The 19,767-nt window shown below is 42.9% G+C and overlaps 2 protein-coding genes across 6 annotated transcripts in view; one reads left to right on the top strand and one right to left on the bottom strand.

The window, feature by feature from the left end:
• Positions 1–5,769, top strand: part of LOC109306562 (fibrinogen-like protein 1) — a 34,668-nt gene extending 28,899 nt beyond the window's left edge. For all 4 annotated transcript variants that reach the window (XM_019530012.1, XM_019530011.1, XM_019530010.1 and 1 more), the window contains 2 exons: positions 537–727; positions 1,502–5,769. In XM_019530012.1, the coding sequence (XP_019385557.1) occupies positions 537–727; positions 1,502–1,682 (372 nt within the window). In that variant the 3' untranslated portion in view covers positions 1,683–5,769. The remainder of the gene's footprint in view (positions 1–536; positions 728–1,501) is intronic.
• Positions 5,559–19,767, bottom strand: part of THSD1 (thrombospondin type 1 domain containing 1) — a 39,947-nt gene continuing 25,738 nt past the window's right edge. For both annotated transcript variants that reach the window (XM_019530005.1, XM_019530004.1), the window contains exons 4-5: positions 11,752–11,910; positions 5,559–8,154 (exon numbers count right to left, since the gene is read on the bottom strand). In XM_019530005.1, coding sequence (XP_019385550.1) covers positions 6,782–8,154; positions 11,752–11,910 — 1,532 coding nt within the window. In that variant the 3' untranslated portion in view covers positions 5,559–6,781. The remainder of the gene's footprint in view (positions 8,155–11,751; positions 11,911–19,767) is intronic.

Raw genomic sequence — 19,767 nt, 5'->3', positions numbered from 1 at the left:
GCACCTGAGCTGCCTGGGTGATTGGCAGCTCTGCCAATCACCCTCACAGTCACGGGGCACCTGCGTGACTCCGTGACAATTACCCTCTACTGACAAAATTCTTCCTAATATCGAACCTAAACTTTCTTTGCTGCAATTTGAGACCATTGCTCCTTGTTCTGTCATCTGCCACCGAGAACAGTTTAGCTCCATCCTCTCTTTTGAACCCCACCTTCAGGTAGTTGAAGGCTGATATTAAAACCCCTCTGTCTTCTCTAGACTAAATAAACCCAGTTCCCTCAGCCTCTTCTCGTAAGTCACATAGCCCTTAGTTGTCCAAGTGTTAGCTGGCACTACCCTTTGACAAATTAAATGTGGTCATTTCTAAGGCTAGTGTCACTGACGGCAAAAGGCCAGAATCGTGCTTGATGTCAGTGGAGATACTCCAGGAATGACCCTGACCCACACTACATTGCAGAAAACAATTATGGGCATTTTTAAAGGTTGTGAGAGGGGAAAGCTAATAACAGAGACATGTTTACATTTCATTTTGAAAGGACAATTACAGGCTGTGGTTTGGCACCTATTCTGGTAATGCTGGTGACGCCCTGTCTGGTGGGAGCAACTTTAGAGAACAGTGGTCTGCATCACACAGTGGGATGCAGTTTACCACGTCAGACAAGGATCATGATAGATTCTTAACAGGCAACTGTGCAAAGGAGAACAACTGCGGTTGGTGGTTTAACAGGTATGGAAATGAGTTTGATTTTTGTCTAACACTCAGTGGTACATGTGGAATGAAGTATGACTGGGCTGCTTTAAACTTTAAGTGCTTCAAGGTATGTTGTCTGTATGTACATTCTACCACCTCTCAGAAGGGCTTGAGTGTGTGAGGCACAAGTATTCCTGCAGTGGAATGGGTACATGTGCAATTCGTTGAAGGAGAACAGCATCCTTATTTCAGTAGGATTCCAGAAATGGAGGTCACTATAGTTTCAGCAGTGACTCCCAGAAAGCAAGCATAAAGGGAAATACCCTGTGCACCAAGGGTTGTCATTCTGAACTCAGGGTGCTTTGGACTGGATCCAAAGAAGGGGCTATGCACTAACCGCAACTGTTAGATGGAGATCATGGTAAGGACACTGTTCTACTGTGGAGTGACCAGTTTTTGAACAGCTCATCACTATATTTCAAGTTACATTCATTGGCAATGATTAATAACAGTGAAGTATGGCTGGCCTGCCTCTGTTCATGGAATACGTACTGAACGCAATGGGTTTTTTGTCCTGCCTGTGAAACATTTGACAAATTAGGGCCTTCATTTTTATATTAAAACTTTAAAGGCCAGACCCTCAGCAGGTGTAAATTAATGCAACTTCATTGAAATCCGTGAAATTACATATATATAATGTGACGGCCTCAATTTATACCAAATAGGAACTGTACTTTAATACAAAGATGCAATGACTTTCATCTTAACTTTGGTCTCTCTTTTTTCCCCCACATCTTTAATTCATGTAAGATGCCATGCAGCAAATCTCAATGGACAATATTATAAGGGAGGAAACTACACTGGACAGCAGGATAACGGAGTGGTTTGGTCATCCTGGCATGGGTTCTGGTACTCATTGAAATATACGGTCATGAAAGTTAGGCTTCCATCTTTTGTCAACATAGCGAGTGGAAGTGGTGAGAACAGTTAGGACAGTGAGAACCTGCACCTTTGGAGAGCACATAGAGGGGGAAAGATTTTAAAGATTAAGGACCAGCCCACCAACTGCTGTAAATGAACAAACCTGCACTGTAGAAAGTAAAGCTTCATCCATTTCTACCAGCTGAGGATCAAGGCACAAGTTCTTACAGCACATCAGTTGTTTGATCTACTGGAGGATATAAGGCTCTCTTTCATTCATGGTAAAACCAATGGAAATGCTTCAAGTTTCTTTTCCAGAGAACTCTGAGGCTTTGGTGGAGAGTGCTTAACCAACACCTTACAGGATACACTCTGCACCTTGCAGGACCAAAACTTTCTCACCTTGATTTCAGTGGTCAAGTGAGATGAGCAGTTTGAGAACCTAGAAACAGAAGAGGGTGGCAGAGGTCTGCAATTCAAAGCTGTCAGCTATAGGGAGGCTCCAAATTCAGATTATTTCTTAAAGTGCTTTTTACAATGCTTAAAAGGAAGGCAAATATTCTTAGGATTTTTTAAAATTAAATTACACTGTGTTCATAAATTCTTGTGCAGTGTGGTAGACAATTTTATACTCCAGAAAGTGAAAATGATTTGAAACACAAGTCAGAGTGTTCATTTCCACTTCCTTATCCAAATAAGAGTGAAACAAAAAGAATGAGCAGCAGAAATAAATGACCATAAGAAATATAAGGCTGAAAATTACTTCTCACCAATAATTAAGTTGTCAGGAATGAAAAATAATTCAGGTTTGACACAAATGATTTCCCTGCCATGTAGCACAAGTCTATATTTTGTATTATTATAAATATGATCTTTTAAACTAGTTGTTCTTTTCAGTTTATTTTACATTTAGATCAATACATGTCATAATTTGTATTAAACATCCATAAAATATGAATTAAAATAATCTGAATGGAACATTATATTGCATCTGTCCTTAAACAATACTGAGATGGAGAAAGATCTGGATGGAAAGTCAGGAATTCCTAAGGGAGGTGATGCTCCAAGACATTTAACTCACATTCTTGTCTCTGGTTCTAATGATTTTTTTTTATTTTTTTTTTTCAGGGTCCATAAGACTAGCTTAATTTTTTTGAATTGAGCAGCATTAGAACAACTGTAGAGACTTACAGAGGTTCAGTATAAAATCTGTTATGTTCAGCTCCTGGTGGCTTATCTAATGTTTTATCATAACTCCCACACTGGACATATAAGGACTCTTACACCTGTTTAGAAAAGGCCTAAATGACATCCTGTTTGAGATGAGGGCCAAAGTTGGCCTCAGTCAGCAGTGTGTTCACAAGTGGCTTAGGTCAGGAGGCTGCATCATAGTGTGAATGCACCAAAAGCCTTGACTCCAAGCATATCAAATACTCATGTGAAAGGAGAATCACGAATGGTGCCAATATTTACTCTTGTGACTAAAGGGGTTGGAGTGGAGTTGAACACTAGTGCTGTTCCTTTCTCTGTTCCAGTTGTTCTCAATCTTTGTAGACTCAAAGTCCCCTTGATAGACTTGAGTTGTCACCCAGAAAATGCCAGCTCTTCGTTTTTGCTCTATTTTTTATTACAGAAAAAGAGTAGTTTTTCTGTTGCAAAGCACTCAAGATCACAACAGTGGATTTGTTTGAAATCTCTTGGTTTATCTAGTGAATTGTGTTTGCAAAACACCCTGAGGCACTCTTGAAAAGATCTCAAGACACCCTGAAGTGCTATGGTACCCTGGTTGAGAATTACTGCTCTATTCATCTGTACTTCTCTGGAATAAGTCTTAATGTGAGTTCCTAGAGCATTGTGGTAAATCGGAGGTTATCAAAACAAATTGGTGCTAGCCTATGAGTCCCTATCAACTTTAATTTTAACATACAGTACAACTGGGCTGCCCTTGGCAGTATCCAGTAGCAATGAGGCAATTTCTATCAATGCAGAAAGCAGGAACTAGGTCGAGCACAATATTTGCTTGCCAGCAGTCTACACAGGAAGATGCTAGCACTTCTAATAAATACTACTGCTCTAACCAGCTGCTGGAGACATTTCCCAGAATAGGATTACAGAAGGATAGTTATGTACAGCAGGATGCTGAAATTTAATATCAGTGCCAAAAAGCCAGCGCTATGCTTGCACAGATGATCACTGAGCACCTGAAAGTGCTAAATACAGGTAAAATCCAGTCAATAAAACATTGTAAAACATACGACTGACTTAGAACAAGATCCTACACAGCCAAAAGAGATTCCAGGCCTCCCTCCCCCGCCCCCTGAAAAGTATTCCCACCTTCTACCTGTCATTCATTTTTATCAGAGACAGAGCTAGAGGGATCTTGGGAGGCTTTCCAGCACTTTGTCTAGGGATTGTAATGTCTAAGACAAGTGAATAAGAAACATTTTGCTTGTTACACAGGGCCAAGAGTCCTGCTGACCTGGTACATATTTGATCCAAGTTAGGAAGCTGTGCTCATATATACACTCTTGCTGCAGTCCATCAGCATGCCTTTCCCAGTAGGACTCGGGTAGTACAGGTCCCTGCTTTGGAAGCCTTGCCTGGCCAGTTGCAGACTAAAACAGTCCTTGGAGCTCTGCAGTTCTAAATTAGACAGATCGCTCCCCTGAAGCAACAACAGACTGCACATAATCTGATTTACTTTGACATACAGTTGGGAAATAACCTCAATAATAGTCTCAAGGCTTGATCTCAAGCCCACTAAAGTCAGTGGAAAGACTTGATAATTTGGATGTGTTCTGGACTGGTCCTTGAGCATGAATGTGTTATGAGACACTCTGCATAATAATCACTGTAGTCTTCCATTTTCAGGATGTTATTTAATACAAGCCTGGTCTTCACACAATGGTACACTTGTGAAAATCCAATTCTGGAATGGCCTGAACTTTTACAATGCTGCATATAGGAACAGGCCTTGAGAAAGAGATGACTCCTATCGTAGTGCAAGCTATACATGTCCTAATGGCAGGTGGGAAGATGTTACACATTCCAGATGAAGTCTGTGCAAAACGAAGCATTTAATCATGTTGAATCAAATCCTGAGATCCTTGCTCTGTTTGTGCTATTGCAATGAGCCATAGCAAGATGTGCAAGAGTTGATGATCAGTGTTCACCCTAAGTATATCAGCAGGGTACCTACCCTAAGCAGGTGTGCCTTATTATTATGCTGTCATTTTCTTAATAAAAACTGGGTATATTTCTAAAATGAAAAACAGTTCCTTGTGAAAGGGTCAGAAAGAGTAGGATGAATATAACAGTGTAAAAGCTATGGGTGCCTTTAAATGTGTTCAGGGTGGTGGGGGACCATTGTAATTACAGGGGTATCCCAAGAGTAGCACTAATGAAAATGGCTCACTGTCAAGTGTATTAAGCCCTCCATTTTTTAAAATGACCACAAGGCGCATTAACTAAAGCTCATTTGACGAGCTTTAGTTAAAGCACTGCTGTGGCCATTTTAAAACATGGGGGGAGGGGGACTTGATACATGTGATGATGTGTCAATGCTGAAGCGTTCTAATTAGAATGTGGAGCAGACTCAATTAATCGATTCTGTTCTGTTTAGTTCTAATTATAACGTGAACCACCACACCTATAGGCAGCCTACGACTCTAATCCTGGAATTTATGAAGCATGGGCAACAGGGAAGTCACCGTGTACCTGTGCATTGTGGGAGCAAGGCCTTGATTCTGAATGCTAAGCAATTCCAAATGTGGGACTGGGCCTTAAAAGTGACTGGGGAGAACATAGCCCTGAACTGTGAAGCTTGACTCTTTGTGGAAAGGGGCATTTCAAGCCATCAGTTCCCTCAGTCTCTCTCTTCTCCACACTCTCATTCTTCACTTCCCAACTCAGGTTTCTTTTATTTTCTTTGTTTTTCCCATGAAAACCCATTTAACCCATTTTCTCTATGCCTCTGAAGAGGCTTTTGGGATGCTTATGGCATGAGTATGCATCCCAAATCACACTGACCCACCAGCCACTCTTTGTGTCTCCATTTTTTTCTCTAATTTTGCTGAATAAGCTCTGAATGCGAGTAGCAGTGGCCACTCCCACTGGTATAATAGCTTACTTGGAAATTATATCATTTATTGAGAAATTTTAAAAAATCCATTAAGCTACTCAGTGACAGGTTCTCCAGAATCAACAGATCTGGGCATGTTCACTCACTTTTCACTTGTGTTTTCAAACTCATAATGATGAAATGAGTGTTTCATTTGGCTGGTTTTTCTCATTAATTATTTTTGCCTTACTGTACTATTTATGTCAATATATTTAAGCAAAAAAATGAAATAGAAGGAAAATGTCAAAGGCAAAGATGGTTAAGATAAAAGGTGGAAAGTAACAGGCCTTTTTTCAGGAACACGAATATTGCAACATTTTTTTGAAGATAGAGTTGTTACTCAGTGAAGTTTCTTTGACCACATTTGAGTCCCTATTCAATTCATTTTCCACAAACATTTATGCAATCCTGAACTTGCTTAGCACCCATGCTGGAAGCAAATTCAAAATCCTGTATGTGATGAATCACAGCCCCTCCCCTCACCCCAAATGCTTGTATGAATGTAACCAGTGCTCATTCCAGAAGAGTTTGTGCTCTCATCTTGTCCGTGAAAGGAACAGCATCATGTGACTTCTTTGATCAATTGCAACCAATCAGTGTCATCCTGCAGTGAATGTTAAAGACGTGTGAAAAGCTGTTGGCAGCCAAGATGAAAAATGGTGAAATGTGTTAATTCATATTGAACAACGGATGTTTAAGGAAATCAGTCTGCTGGTGTTGGTCCATCAGCAGAATCAACAGGTAAACTGTTTGGTGTCAATAGAAATTATTTATGGAGCCCCAATGCTTTACGTGATGAAATCTGCCAGATCATTTCTATGTCAAGGTTTGATTTCCATGTGTTTGCCCATGGAATGCAGGTTTTAGATGCATGCATGAAAGCACTTCCCTGTAATTAAGATGGAATATGCTCTCACAAGTCAGTCCTTAGGACTTCCCTCTGCCTCCAAAAGAAGGAACCTGGTTTCCATTCTTGCTTTCATAATAAACCAACAGGTTTTGCAGGTCTTTTCTTGCACACACCCTTTGACAGTGTTGCAACAAGTCATTCAGACCACTAGTTTCTCAATACTTAATGTACTTGTCTCATCTTCTTCATTTGAACCAAAATAGCCAGGCAGGTCTATCATCCACTGCTGTGATTCAGTTAAGCCAAAAGTGGAATTGTCATAAAAGGCAAAGTTAGGGTCCAGTGGGAAACTCTGGCACTTGTCCTTCCTATACTGAGCAGGGCTAATTGCAGTGCTTCTTTGCTTATCTTGGAGAGCTGAAATAGTTTCTTTCTTCCAAGACCCTCTGTGATTTGGCGAGGGGCCTCTCCTACTTCTGTGCAGTTCTGGTCTGCCTGGTCCTTTCTCCTGACCTACAGGCTGACGGTCACTGATCAGATCCAGCTTCCTCATTGGAGGGCCTCCTTTGTGCTGATGCTTTGTGCCATAGCTCTGTGATTCACACGTTAACACAGTGGTAGGTGACAGATCAAGCCTTTCTGAAGTTGTATTGGCACCTCTAGATTTAGGTCGGATCCCGTCTCCCAGGCCCTCACCCCATGTTCTGGTCCTGGAACTGTAGAGGGGAGCCTGCCGTGGGGTTAGGGTGGACATGCTCCTTTCCCTGAAGGGCCTGGCCTTTTTAGTCTCATGGAAGCTGGCTGTTCTTCTAAACTGAGTGTTCCTGTGACAGCCTCTGTCCAGCTGCTCCCCTCTGCTGTCCTGGAGTTTCAGGTGAGCTCGCCTTATCATAGTCTGAGTCGGGCTCATAGCAGGGTTGCTCTGTGAGAGCATAAAATCCATCCTCGAATTAGACCTGTCCCCTGGAAATCTGGGTTGAGTGACCCGCTTGTCCAGGAATGGAGATTTGATCCTAAATTTGTTTGCAGCAGCCTCCTCTTGGTTTTCTGGGCCCAAGGGTAGCACTGCAGTGGCATCAAGAACTGTGTCAGTCAGAGGACCCTGAGATACGTGATACACTTTTGTAGTTTCAGTCAGGCCTTTCTTTTTCATCTCCTTCAGCTGCTGCTGTGCAAGGCGGTAGCTGAAAATTGGAGGGATTATTTTCTGAGCATTCGCCTGAATATTCTCACTGCCAGAGGTGTCATCGTCTTGAGCAAATTGCAGGCTCCTCCTGTAGGTTAGAGGGATGTTCACAGGTGCCTCGCCTCCCTCAGAAAAGCTTTCCCGCTGCTTGCTCCCTTGGCAGATGTTCTCCTCGTCAGAGTTCTTCTGGCAGCTGGGCGAGTGGATGGGATTACGCTGCATGGAGGCACTGCACTTCTGAGCCCTGCACAGCTTCCTCCACAGTGTGATGAGCACGGTTGCAAAGATTATAAACAAGCACAAGGAGATGCCTGTAATGGTGACTATATTATTAGCTTTCTGGTCCTCTCCCATCTGGATGGATGGTGGTGTTGGAGGCTTTATAGCTGTAACATAGAGGGACACATCATGTAACCAAACTGGCTTTTTCATTGGATGCTTGGAGTCTTAAGCAAGTGCTTTAAAATTAAGGAAAGAAAAATACAGAATTATAATTCATGTTTATAATTCATGGGCTAATTTTTCTGATGTTGTATGCATTAAATGAGTTTAGTTTAGCTCACTATTCTCACCTTCAGATAAAAAGTGATAAGTCCTGGTTTGCAGAAGATCTACCTACTTTATCCTGAAGACCTTTCAAACAGCACTTGTTACCCACGTTTCCTAGCCTTGCTGCCCTTCAGGATGATGATGTCACTGGGATATTTTAAATGCCTGACAATAAAGGGCAAGGCTGGAGTATCTCCAATCCTGTAGGAAACATTTTGCAAGATTTTGAAGGCACACGGGCAGCATGATCCGCAGATCGGGGAGTCAGGCTCTGCCACTGGCCTGCTGGATGGCATATGGCAAGTCCCTTCATCTCCCTGTGCCTTGGTTCCCCCAACTGTCAAATGAAGATAATAATACTTGTGCTCCTCTGTCAACCAAATAGGGAGCTACTGATGATAAGGTCCATAAAGGATCTAAGACTATATTGATATATGAGGTTGGCCTCATGATTCAGTTAGGTTGATTTTTAGTGTTTACTCCAAGTACATGTCTGGCAGCCCTTGGGGATGAGAAGACAGTGTAAGTGATGGCAGCATAATTTCCCATCAGTGGTCTGAGACACTTTCCAATTCTTCCCCCAGTTTGAGCGTCACACTGATTTAAACTCTAAGCATCCACAGCATAAGATACTCTGTGATCATGAACTCCTCAAACCATTTTAGACACATAAATTAAGCCTCGCACCAGCATGAGCATTATACCAGAGCTACAGAAGAATAAATCAAAGCCCAAAAGGTTGAACAATTTTGCCCCAAATCACCAGCAAGCCAGTCACAGAACCATGTACAGAATGTGTGAATCCTGGCTCCGAATCTACCTTGCTAGCTACTAGACAATACTCCTTTCCTAATCTCTTTCGTAAGTGGCCAAGCATTCATTTCACCTGAGCGACCAAACGGCTTTCAGATAGTAAGGATTTCTAGTTGCTCCTGACCAGCCCAGCATATGAATCAGAGACCTAAAAGCCAACAGCTCAATTAGCAATGCGTTAGTCCCCTTTCCTATCCAATCCCTAATCACTGCAGTTACATATATGCTATGATGAGTACACTATATAAATCCCCAAAATGTTTCTGAGTGTACAATATTGCTCAGATGATGGGAATATAGATACAGAATACACAGGTACAGACACCAATCTGAATGCATACTCCAGAATATAGGGAAAGACTTCCTCCCTCCAGCTGTTTGTATAATTCCTCTCTGATAATTAGCCTGCTGCCTGTGTCATTTTCAATGCTCATTACAAAGAATGAGATAAAAGGGTGTCACGGTCACTGTTTTTCATGAAGTCTGGCAGTTTTTCATATGGTCAAACTTACATTCATTCCTAATACAAAAGTCTCAGAGGAAAGAGAAGATGTTAAGCTTAGAGAAGATTGCTGAATCTTCTCTCTGTAACCACAGTGCTCCCTTGGGCTCAGAAAACCTAGAGGAGGCCTCTAGCTCTGCGAGGCCAGGGTTGTTACTGAAGTCCAACTCCCAGTGGTGAACTGGGAGAAAGGAGGAAAAATCTGGACCTGAATGTTTCTAGTTACTCCTTCTTCCTTCTCTCCTAATTTTCTTTTCTCTTTGCTGTTACAGTGTCTTGTGATTTGTTTTTTCTCCTCTTCAGCCCATCAGCCTGGATTCCAGGCCTCTGTGCTGACTCCTGTTACTCAGCCATTTGCTCCATCTACTGGACTAATGAATCGAGATAGTCACGATGGATACCAACTCTGCTGAATGGAGCAAGGGAGCAGCAGGCTGGTCGGAGGCTGGCACTTGCAGCACCCAGAGATAAAGCTAGCTCACAGAATGAGATCATCTTTCACAGGCTGCTCAAGAATTATTATGAAGGGATTAAACAATTTGGCAGAAGTGCAGGAAGAGGAAACATCTGTAAGGGAGAAAGTATAACTTGCATGCAAGCCATTCTGCGGGAAAGCAAATGGGTACACACTAATCAACAGACTACAGGGAAGGAGAGCAGGATGGTAAAAGGGAGAAAAATGAGTCAAAAGAGGATGGCTACAAGTCCAACCAAGTAATCCTATTCTACCACTACACAAATACCTCAAAGCTAGGTAACTGGAGGGGACAGAACCATACAGCCTTGGTGCCTACTTCAGAAAACACACAACCATCCCAACAAACACACACAGCAATCTCACAGTGCAGCAGGAAATTTTGCCATGACCTAGCCAGACCACTGGCACTGAGAACATGCTTTCAGCTCTAGCACATTTTCCAGCTCTGTGACCAGTTCTTCTAACATGTCAGGTTTCTGCAAAAAAAGACCGTTAATGTATTCAGTCACACAGTATCATTAAAAATATATATAAACACTGGTCTGATGCCATACATATATTTCCCTCAACCTGATCTTATTCAGTGTCTTAAAATACTGATAATTTTGGAGAAGTTTTTATGCTGGTAACAAATTTTATTCCAGGGTGCACATCTATAACAGTCCAACACTCGCTCTCCCACCAAATCCTGGAATAGGATAGCTATAAAGACTGAGGATACAATAAGTTCACAGGAGGCCACAGCCAGCCCTATGAGGCTGCAGAGCTATGGCACCTTGGAAATTAGCCTCATTTTTAGAAACATAGCTTCCTACTCTTAGTAATAGGAAGACAGCCTCCCACCTGATCCAGAGAGGTGGGAGCTCTGACCAGATTCTGCAGAAAGATAGGAGGATGGGACAGTACACTGTCTGTCAGGCAGCTGCTGATTGTACTTTGTCTCTTGCACCCCAAGGTGGCTGTGCAGGATGTACTGGGCACTGGATAGCACCAAGCCCCCTAATGTCATAAGTACATGTTTTATGGATGACACAGTCCTTGGTGGAGAATCCTTGATCTATTTTCATAGTTGGCAGTAATTTTCTAATGCATGGTCCAAAACATGTTAAAATATCACATCCCTGTTCAGAAGCTCCCTGAAGCTGGGCTCTCCGCAACTCTTCTTCACAGAGTTTCTTTACCTGAGTAACTGCTGCAGACTGCACCAAATTCAATCCACGCATGAGTTCACTGGCTCACTAACATAATCCACTCCCAACACTCTGTTCCATGCTGGTAGATTTGAAGCCAGTGTGGAATCCACCTCTAAGGTACAGAGAGGGTGCACTGCCCCCTGACTAGCACAGTCTATGTCTCCCTCTTACCCACAAACATGCAAAAGGACTGGAGAGCCAAGGGCTCCATGGCATTAGCCAACTGGTGGAATTCAGTCCAGGGAGGAGATCCTAGTTTTAGTGAAGCCAGTGGAAATTCTCCATTGACTTAATGGAGCCAGAATTTCATTCCTGATTAATTAAATCATTCCAAACCAAGTCTAACTGGTTTGGTTTTGCAAACCTATTATAATGGGACACCTTTTGTTTGAACTATAGAAGACATGCAGCCAAAGGCAGACGTTTAAAGGAAAGTAGGATTACATACAAGAGCATTCCTCTAGAGAACACAGTGAAGCCTCTTTTGGTGAGCCAACACAGCCTGGGTCTGCCAGCAGTGATGAGAGACACTCTCTGTGTCGCTCCCGCATGCCATCCCCACAGGTCACGCTGCACGGACTCCAGGGCTGCCACATGCTCCATGTTTCTGTGGATGCAGGAGAGGAGAACAGTGAGGAGTACAGACTGATGCCCTTCACCTTACCGTTAAACAGGAAATATGTGAGAAGCAAGGATTCTTTTGGTGATATCTTTTGTTGGACCACGTGTAGTGTTGGAAGAGACAAGGCTGCACATAGATTGTACTTGCTTCTCCCCAGGCCTGAAGAAGGGGACTTTGTGCCTATAAAGTTGTCTAATATCCCTTTAGTTTATAAACTTGGTCAAAGAATATCCCCTCAAAAATACTCTTGCTTTCTTTGTATAGAAACATAAATAACAAATTGCAAATCATGACACTGGAAAACACCCCGGTGCCTCACCCAGTTTCTAATAAGGGCAGGAGCAAAACTCCCATGGTCTCCAAGTTTGAGCCCTTGTCTCTTAACTTCTATTCATAGAATTTGCCCAGAACAACAGCAAATTGAAATGAGCCCACAGGTCTTTCTAATGGTGTAGTAGTTCATATATTTCATAGATCCCAACTCCCACCTCACACTCGTATAACTTTTATTGACTTATACAGTTACACCTGATTTGTAGTGCTGCTTGAGCAAAATGAGTCCCAAAGGACTATTGAAAAGCAATATTGGTTCCCCTTTCATCTTCTTAGTAAGCAAATGTGTTATTGAACAGCTACCATGACACTTTATAGCTCCCTGTTGTTTTATTGCTGAAGGGTACTCAATAATTTAGGATGACACTTTAGATGTAGTTGTTTTTGTTTTTTAATGAAAGAAAATTCAAATAGGGAAAAAGATGCTGACCTCAAAGAAAGCGAGACCAGTTTTTGGCCAAGTGAGGGTGGGGCCATTATAGAAGCTGTGGGAAGCTCCTATTTAAGGGAAATATTTTTGTGATTTGTTTCAAGGAAAACAAAAGCTGCTTTTGATTTGGCTTTGAAAGTTCTCATGCAGTGGTCATAACCTAAACCTCAGAGCACTGAGAATCTTAGGAATTTGTCCCTGCTAATAAGAATTGGCTGGCTTACATGGCTTGCTTTAAAATGGACCAGAAGCAAAACCAATAAACTGACTGATCTATTTTCACTGTCTAGGAGCAAAATGAAAAAAAGAAGTACATAAATTATAAAAAGTAAAACAAGTTATCTTCAATTCTCTTTGTTTAACAGTATATAGTGTTGCTACTACTAACACGGATCATAAGAACTGTTTTTTGTTTCATGATTCTTAAGCCGCCTTGACATTTTTTTAGTTCACAATTTATGAACTGTTCTCATCACTGAATGAATCAAAGAATGCTGCAGGACAGAGCAGTTCTGCAGTTTCATGTTCCATTAGGTACGGTATGGCTCATGCTCCATTATTATTTTTAAATGGCTCAAAGGGATTCAGTACTGCTGTGTTTGAATTAACTGTTTTAGGCTCCAATTGTACAAATGTTTGCAAACAACCAGTGCCGGTGCCCTTACACATGGGAGTAGAATTAGTGACCTCATGTAAGTGCTCCTGTCTGTAAAGCTACTTTCCTGCTCCACTGACAGCCCAGCTGAGAAGCATGACCCCCCACCCACCTGCTCCTGCTCAGCATGTGCCAAACCCAGAAACAGGGTGGTTAAGTCTCCCTGAGGCATCCCCTGCTACTACTCTCAAGGCTGCCAGAGAGAGGGCTTGGGTACTGAGGTGGGGGGCCATTCCTAGGGTGCTTCACAGCCTTATTTCTAGGTTTGGTATGTGCAGTGTTGGGGGTTGGGCTGTGTTTCACAGCAATGCCCTCAGGAGAAAGGAGCAACCCTGTTCTATAGGAACATGTCTATAGGCTAGCAATACAACAGCTAGCATTACATGTGCAATTTCAGGCACCAAAAGCTGTCTAACAACAGTAGCACAGGGGTTGGTCCAGGTTACTTTAATGCAAAAAACAGGGTAAATAAATCTGCCCACTGATCTCCACACTGCCATGGCTGGACTGCTTCCTGCTTCCATGCTTATTGAAAGCAAGGTCCGGCAGGTCTTCCTATACTACCCTGAAACCTGCAATGCAGATATATTCTTAGATATATCTCAATTTTATCCTTATTAATTGCATTAAAATGTAGGCCTGATCCTGTGAGATGGTGAGTGCCTTTGTCATTCACTTCAGTGGGAGTCGAGGGGGTTCAGCAAATCACATGGTAGGGGACCCATGGACTTAATAACATACCGCGGTTTAGATCAGAGGTATTTTCTAGATCTGATCCTCTGAGGTGCCTGTTACCTTCAGCTCTGCATTGACTGCAGCAGGAGCTGAAGTTGCACACTTCCTTGCACAAAGTGTTTTGCACCTTGCCAGTCAGGGGCTCATAATCAAACTCTGTCACAGCAGGCGAGCAGGCTATTACTCTGACTCTGTGCAATGTAGAAAATCAAGCTTCTGTATCTTGCTCTGCAAGCTACTGGAATTACAAAATCAAAAAATGAGACACATCTTGTTCTTCCCCAAGGAAACAAAATCATTAACTTTCATTTAAGACAAATGAATCCAAAAGCACCAAGAGAAAAATCTTTGTTGCTTTGCAAAAGACACGTACAGCAAGCTAATTCTTTGAATGCTTAACAGAACACTAGGGGACCTCAACATAGGAGTGTTAATTGGAGAAGTAGTTTGAAACATATTGGATAGTTTGTAATTATGGTACATGTATGTGAGTGACTAAATAGACTGTTAATTTGTGTAGCATCTCCAGCCCACTTGTGAGTTCTCTATCATGCAGTCAAACACGTATAACGTTCAGACACTACCCCCATGGCTAATGTGTGAACACTGCTGAGAAGCGCACACACACCCAGCAAGTGTCTGGAAATCAGGCCATGTAGCTTGTTCAACCTGGCTAAGGAGCATACCTGAGGCAGATGGCCTGACAGCAGCTACGGGCACATGCTCAGGCTGCACTAACCCAGTCCCATTTGCCTAATGGTGCACTCAGACAAGGGAGTGGGCAAGGTGGTGCTCATAAAAAAGGCAGGGTACATGTCCTTAAAGTATGATCCAACAGAATAGCCAGATTGGAACAGCAGGCCTAATCCTATGATCCTTATTTAAATGAAACTCCTCAACATAACCACCTAGGAATAACAAGCTGCCGTGTCTGTAAATATCTACTCCAACCCTGGATACAGCCAGTCTGGAATCAAACCTGAGCAAATCAGATTAATTTTTACCCCCAAAAAGGACCCCTCTCAAAATTCTATGTTAAGGTGCTCAAAAAGTCTAAATAGCCCATACTCTCTCAAAAGTGTTCATCTGAGTATGTCACAGTTTACAACAAAAGCTTATTTTGGAACGTGAAGATAAGGATTTAATCATGCCCACACTGGTGTATCAGTGGGAGAAAGACTGGCCCCAAAAACCCTCGTAAGTCAGACCTGGCTGTATAACCTAGAGCTCTTTCCTGCAGCTCTCTCATACTGCTGTCATGTCTAATTACTTTGAATTATTTATCTAAAAACAGAATTTGGAAACTGTGACAGAAATAAACTTAGGCTATAGGACTAGTTGATTTTCAGATCTTCTTAGGAATCAGACAGATGCAGGTATGACTAATACAATCTTATTCATTCAGGGAACAAGAATTTTATAGCCTTTTATTTATCTCTTCTGCCGTTCACCTCTGGCATGCTGCAGGGTATTTTGGGTTCTGTAATGTGCTTCAGGGTTGTGGGGCATGAGAGGCTGGAGTGGAAGATTTTAGGACTCTGAATAAATAGTTGCACATGGAATTAGGGGAGTGGACTCGATGGCCCCACAGACCTATTCTCCAATTTTAACCTCTCCCAAGCTTCTTCCCTCCTTTGGTGACTACTGTTCCCTTCTTGTGGTGGTTCTCCCCATCTCCCTTCATTAGTGGCGCTCTCAACTTGCTCTTGCTTCCATTTCTCCTGTTATCTTTCTTACTGGGTGCATCTACACATGATGCTATGGCAATGTAGCAACACAGGCAAGAACCGTGACACCACAGCTACCTCACTCCCTCGTTATAGCGTGTTGCTACAGCGATGTAGCAGCTAAAAATAACCATGTGCTGCAAGCATGGCCCAGTACAGGCTGTTGTTGTGCTGTTGTTTAGTACTTCCAGAAGGAAGTACTAAATGACGGCGCAGTAACAAAGGTGTCGTAGGGACACATGTAGACATGCCCACTGTTCACTAAGAGCCCTAGTGCTCAACATTCAGCTCTGATGTAAGCAAGAACAATTCATGTTAGCTGGGAGTTGCAATCAGGCTAAATTTGGCCCCCAAGGTATTAAGAAGGGGTGTGTCTACATGAGATACTTGACTGCACATTAGACTAATCTAATGTGTAAAGCATCAATCACCGTCTACACATGCTTGACAATTACTTCGCATTAAATCAGTCTAATGAGCTGTTTGCTAGTACCAATACATACATGTACAGTACTAGAAAAACAGTGCATTAACTAATGCTTAGTAGCACACGTGTAGACTCTGACTGGGAGTAAATTGCTCCTGGACAACCCAGGCAGCAGGGGCCACAATGACTGCCTGGCTAAGCCCCCAAGCTCTGGGAGATTGGAGGAGCTGTTCTGGCTCCAGGGGCCACTCCCTCCCAGCTGCAGGGAGATCAGGGCTGGCCCTGAGCCCAAGGGTGGCTCCTGGGGCAGCTCCCTCCCAGCCAAGGGGAAAGTGGAACTGGACCTCAGAGCTGGGACAGTTCCTCCCACCCCTTACGGCTTGGGGCAAGCCTTGCTCTCCTTGTGGCTGGGAGGGAGCTGCCCCTGGAGCTGGGACAGCTCCCCCTGACCCCCCCCCACCTGTCAGCCCAGGGCTGCTCCTAGTGTCCCCTGCCCCCTGCCAGCTTGGAGCTCCCCCTGGCTGCTGTAGGGGGGCAGAGCAGGGCAGAAGCAGCCCCGAACTGGGCAATTTGCTCCTGATGCAGCCACATGTATAGATGTGCGCCAGGGAGCACATTAATAGCACACATAGATGTGGCCAAGGGTGATAAAATTAAGACTGGAAAAGTCAAGTGTGCCTTCCCAGTACTACATGTGTTGAGATAACCCTTTCTTCTGCACAGAAAGCTGAATAATAAAATAGTAAGATTTTATTATTTTCATTACTGATTAATGTTATTAATGCAATGGCTAAAGATTCCAAATGGGTTCTCAGCTAGATTGTGGAATATTCTTCCAACAAAAGTAGTGGGAGCTGTATTGTCTGGGATGTGTAAAGCAAGCCCTCAGAGCAGAAGGGGGTAGAGAGAACAAGCTGGCAGTATCTAAGTAAGATTATGCCTCTCTGAATTAGTTGGTCTACGAGATGCCTTGACTTCAAGCTGGGAATAGTTCAGTATATTGGTTAAATTTTATACCTCAAACTTTGAAGTTACCCAGGCAAACTAGAAAAGCAGATGAGTTTGGATGATTCTGCTAAAATCAGCAGAACAGTCCACAATGAAATCGTCAGCATGTAGCCTCAGGGTAAGTCACACTCCTCAGACCTATTTTCTCACAGCCTTTGGAAGACTGCATAGTGCTGGTTCACATTTAGGTTTATTCACAACCTTAGGAGGGACAGACTTCTATTCCTTCCCTTCCCCTCCACCCTGCTTTTTTTTCTTAGATAGGCTGTTAGGAGGTGGGATTCAACCAATAAAGAATTAAAGGATACAAATATAATTAATGCTACTCCATCTGATGTGAATGGAAAGCAGATCTTGTCAAATGAACATTAAATCTTTGAGATTAAATGATAGATTTACATAATTAAGGTAGCTACAGATATGTAATCTACTTAGATTTTTTTTATTTAATTTTTCATGAAATTCTGATTAAATAATTAACTATATGTCACATTAGAAGAGCACCCCCATCAATGGATTAACAACTGGCTAAATAGTTCTGCAGGGACCAGTACCTAACACCTCCCCGTTTTCATCAAGGATCTGGAGGTGAACATACAGCAAGTTAAAAATAATCTGCAAATTTCACAAAGTTTTGCAGAGCAGGAAATAATGAGAGCAGGGCAATCATACAGAGCAATCTGGATAATTTGGTAAGTAGGCATCATTGAAACAAAATGTTTTAGTGCAACCAAATACAAAGTTACACATAGAAGAACAAAAAATGGTGGCTATGCTTATGGAAAGAGGAGATATAGTCTGGAAATCTGTAACTCAGAAAAAGATGTAGGGTCAAATGGACAAGTATATCGATGTGAATACCTAGTGCCAGGTGATGACACAAAAAGGCAAGACAATTGTTCGTAGTATATGCAAGAGAGCCAGAGTAGGGAGGTGGTTTCCCCTCTATATACAGCTTTAGTGATACCAATACTGAAATACTGCACATAAGTCTGGTATCCACATATTATAAAAAAGATGTGCAAAAATTTGAAAAACAATTCAAAGAGGAAAAAAAGAGCATCGCAATGACAGACCAAGGGAGTTCAGATATCTTCAACTATCTAGAATGAGTGAAAAGTGACTTGATTATAGTAGGTAGATTCACAGAAGAAAATACTGGCATGTATGGGCTCTTTAATCTGGCACAGAAAGCTATAACAGGAATGAATGGCTGAAAGTGGAATTTAAATTAGGATTGAGGCATACATTTTTAACTGTGACAGCAATTGACCATAGGAACAAGCTAGCAAAGGGAATGGTAGCCATCTTCAGTTCAGGCCTGAATGTCCTTCTGGGAAGCACAGAGTAGCCAAATTCAAGTTATTATGCTCAAACAAGGGCAACTGGGTGAAATTCAATGGTCTGTGATGCACAGAACATCATTAAGCAGGCCCTTCTGGCCTTGCCCTATGTGGTCAAAGACAAAAAGAAAGAGCCACTGTGTGAAAGATGAATCCTGTGCCCTTCTATCCACAATGCAGCCAAGGTGACAACCTCTTCAATGTGGGTCCCAGAATTTCAAAAACAGTTCTATGCTTGGGACCCACGGGTTGCATCCAGATCAGCGGGAATATGTATTTCCCCGGGGACAAATAGCAGAGGCACATATTTGTGCCACTGCTACTTGTCCCCGGAGAATACCCTGGCATGCCCACTCTGACGCGTGGCAAATTGCCCCAAGTGGGACAGTGGAGGCTGGGGCCACCACCTGGGGGCCTCCCAGGGCTGAAGTGGCAGCAATCCAGGTGTACAGAGCCTGGCCAGCAGCTGAACCATGGCTCTGGCTGGCCAGGCTCTGGTTTCAGGCAATGCATGCTGCAGCCATGTGTGCTGCCCCACTTTTTTTTGTGTTTTTTTTTTAGATACAGGGATTTCCCAGTATCTAATTTTGCCTCTGTGCTTCAAACATGTGCACTATGTGCGTTTCACATGTGCTACGTTTGGTTTGCAGCACCTCAAAAGCCTTCTGAGGTGCTGCAAAGTGCACATTCCTGCTCATCTGGATGTGCCCACAGGGCCAGAGTTACAAAGGAGAAAGGGGTTCATCTTTTTATATGATTTCAATGAAGAAACAGAAAAATTCAACACTCTGTACTGAACAAATACAGTAATAGTGCTCAGAATGAATAGATAGTATCATGGGGCTAAGGTCCAGACACACACATTCAAAAGTACACAACACAAACCAAGCTGGGGCTGAAGAAGGGTCAGAACATTCAATGGAGGAGCACCACAATGATGCTATGAACTGAAAAGTAGGCCTGTGCAAAGCGGCTAGTATTCACTTTGGATTTGGATTCAGCCAATTTGGGGGACAGTGATTCAATTAGGCAATTTCCGAATCAGCCCCATCCCCCACCTGCTCTCCCAGCCCTGTCAATGGCTGCCCACCCAGTCCCAGCTCCCAGCTCTTTGAAAAAAAAAGCCCGGCACCCACCAACTACTGCCAGATTGCGGGGGTGATCCCTGCTGGCCCCCACTAACC

This window comes from Crocodylus porosus, unplaced genomic scaffold (assembly GCF_001723895.1).
Source record: "Crocodylus porosus isolate Cpor-Errol unplaced genomic scaffold, CroPor_comp1, whole genome shotgun sequence".
Taxonomy (NCBI): domain Eukaryota; kingdom Metazoa; phylum Chordata; order Crocodylia; family Crocodylidae; genus Crocodylus; species Crocodylus porosus.
Note: the sequence above shows the minus strand (reverse complement) of the source record. Positions and strands in the feature narration are given on the sequence as shown.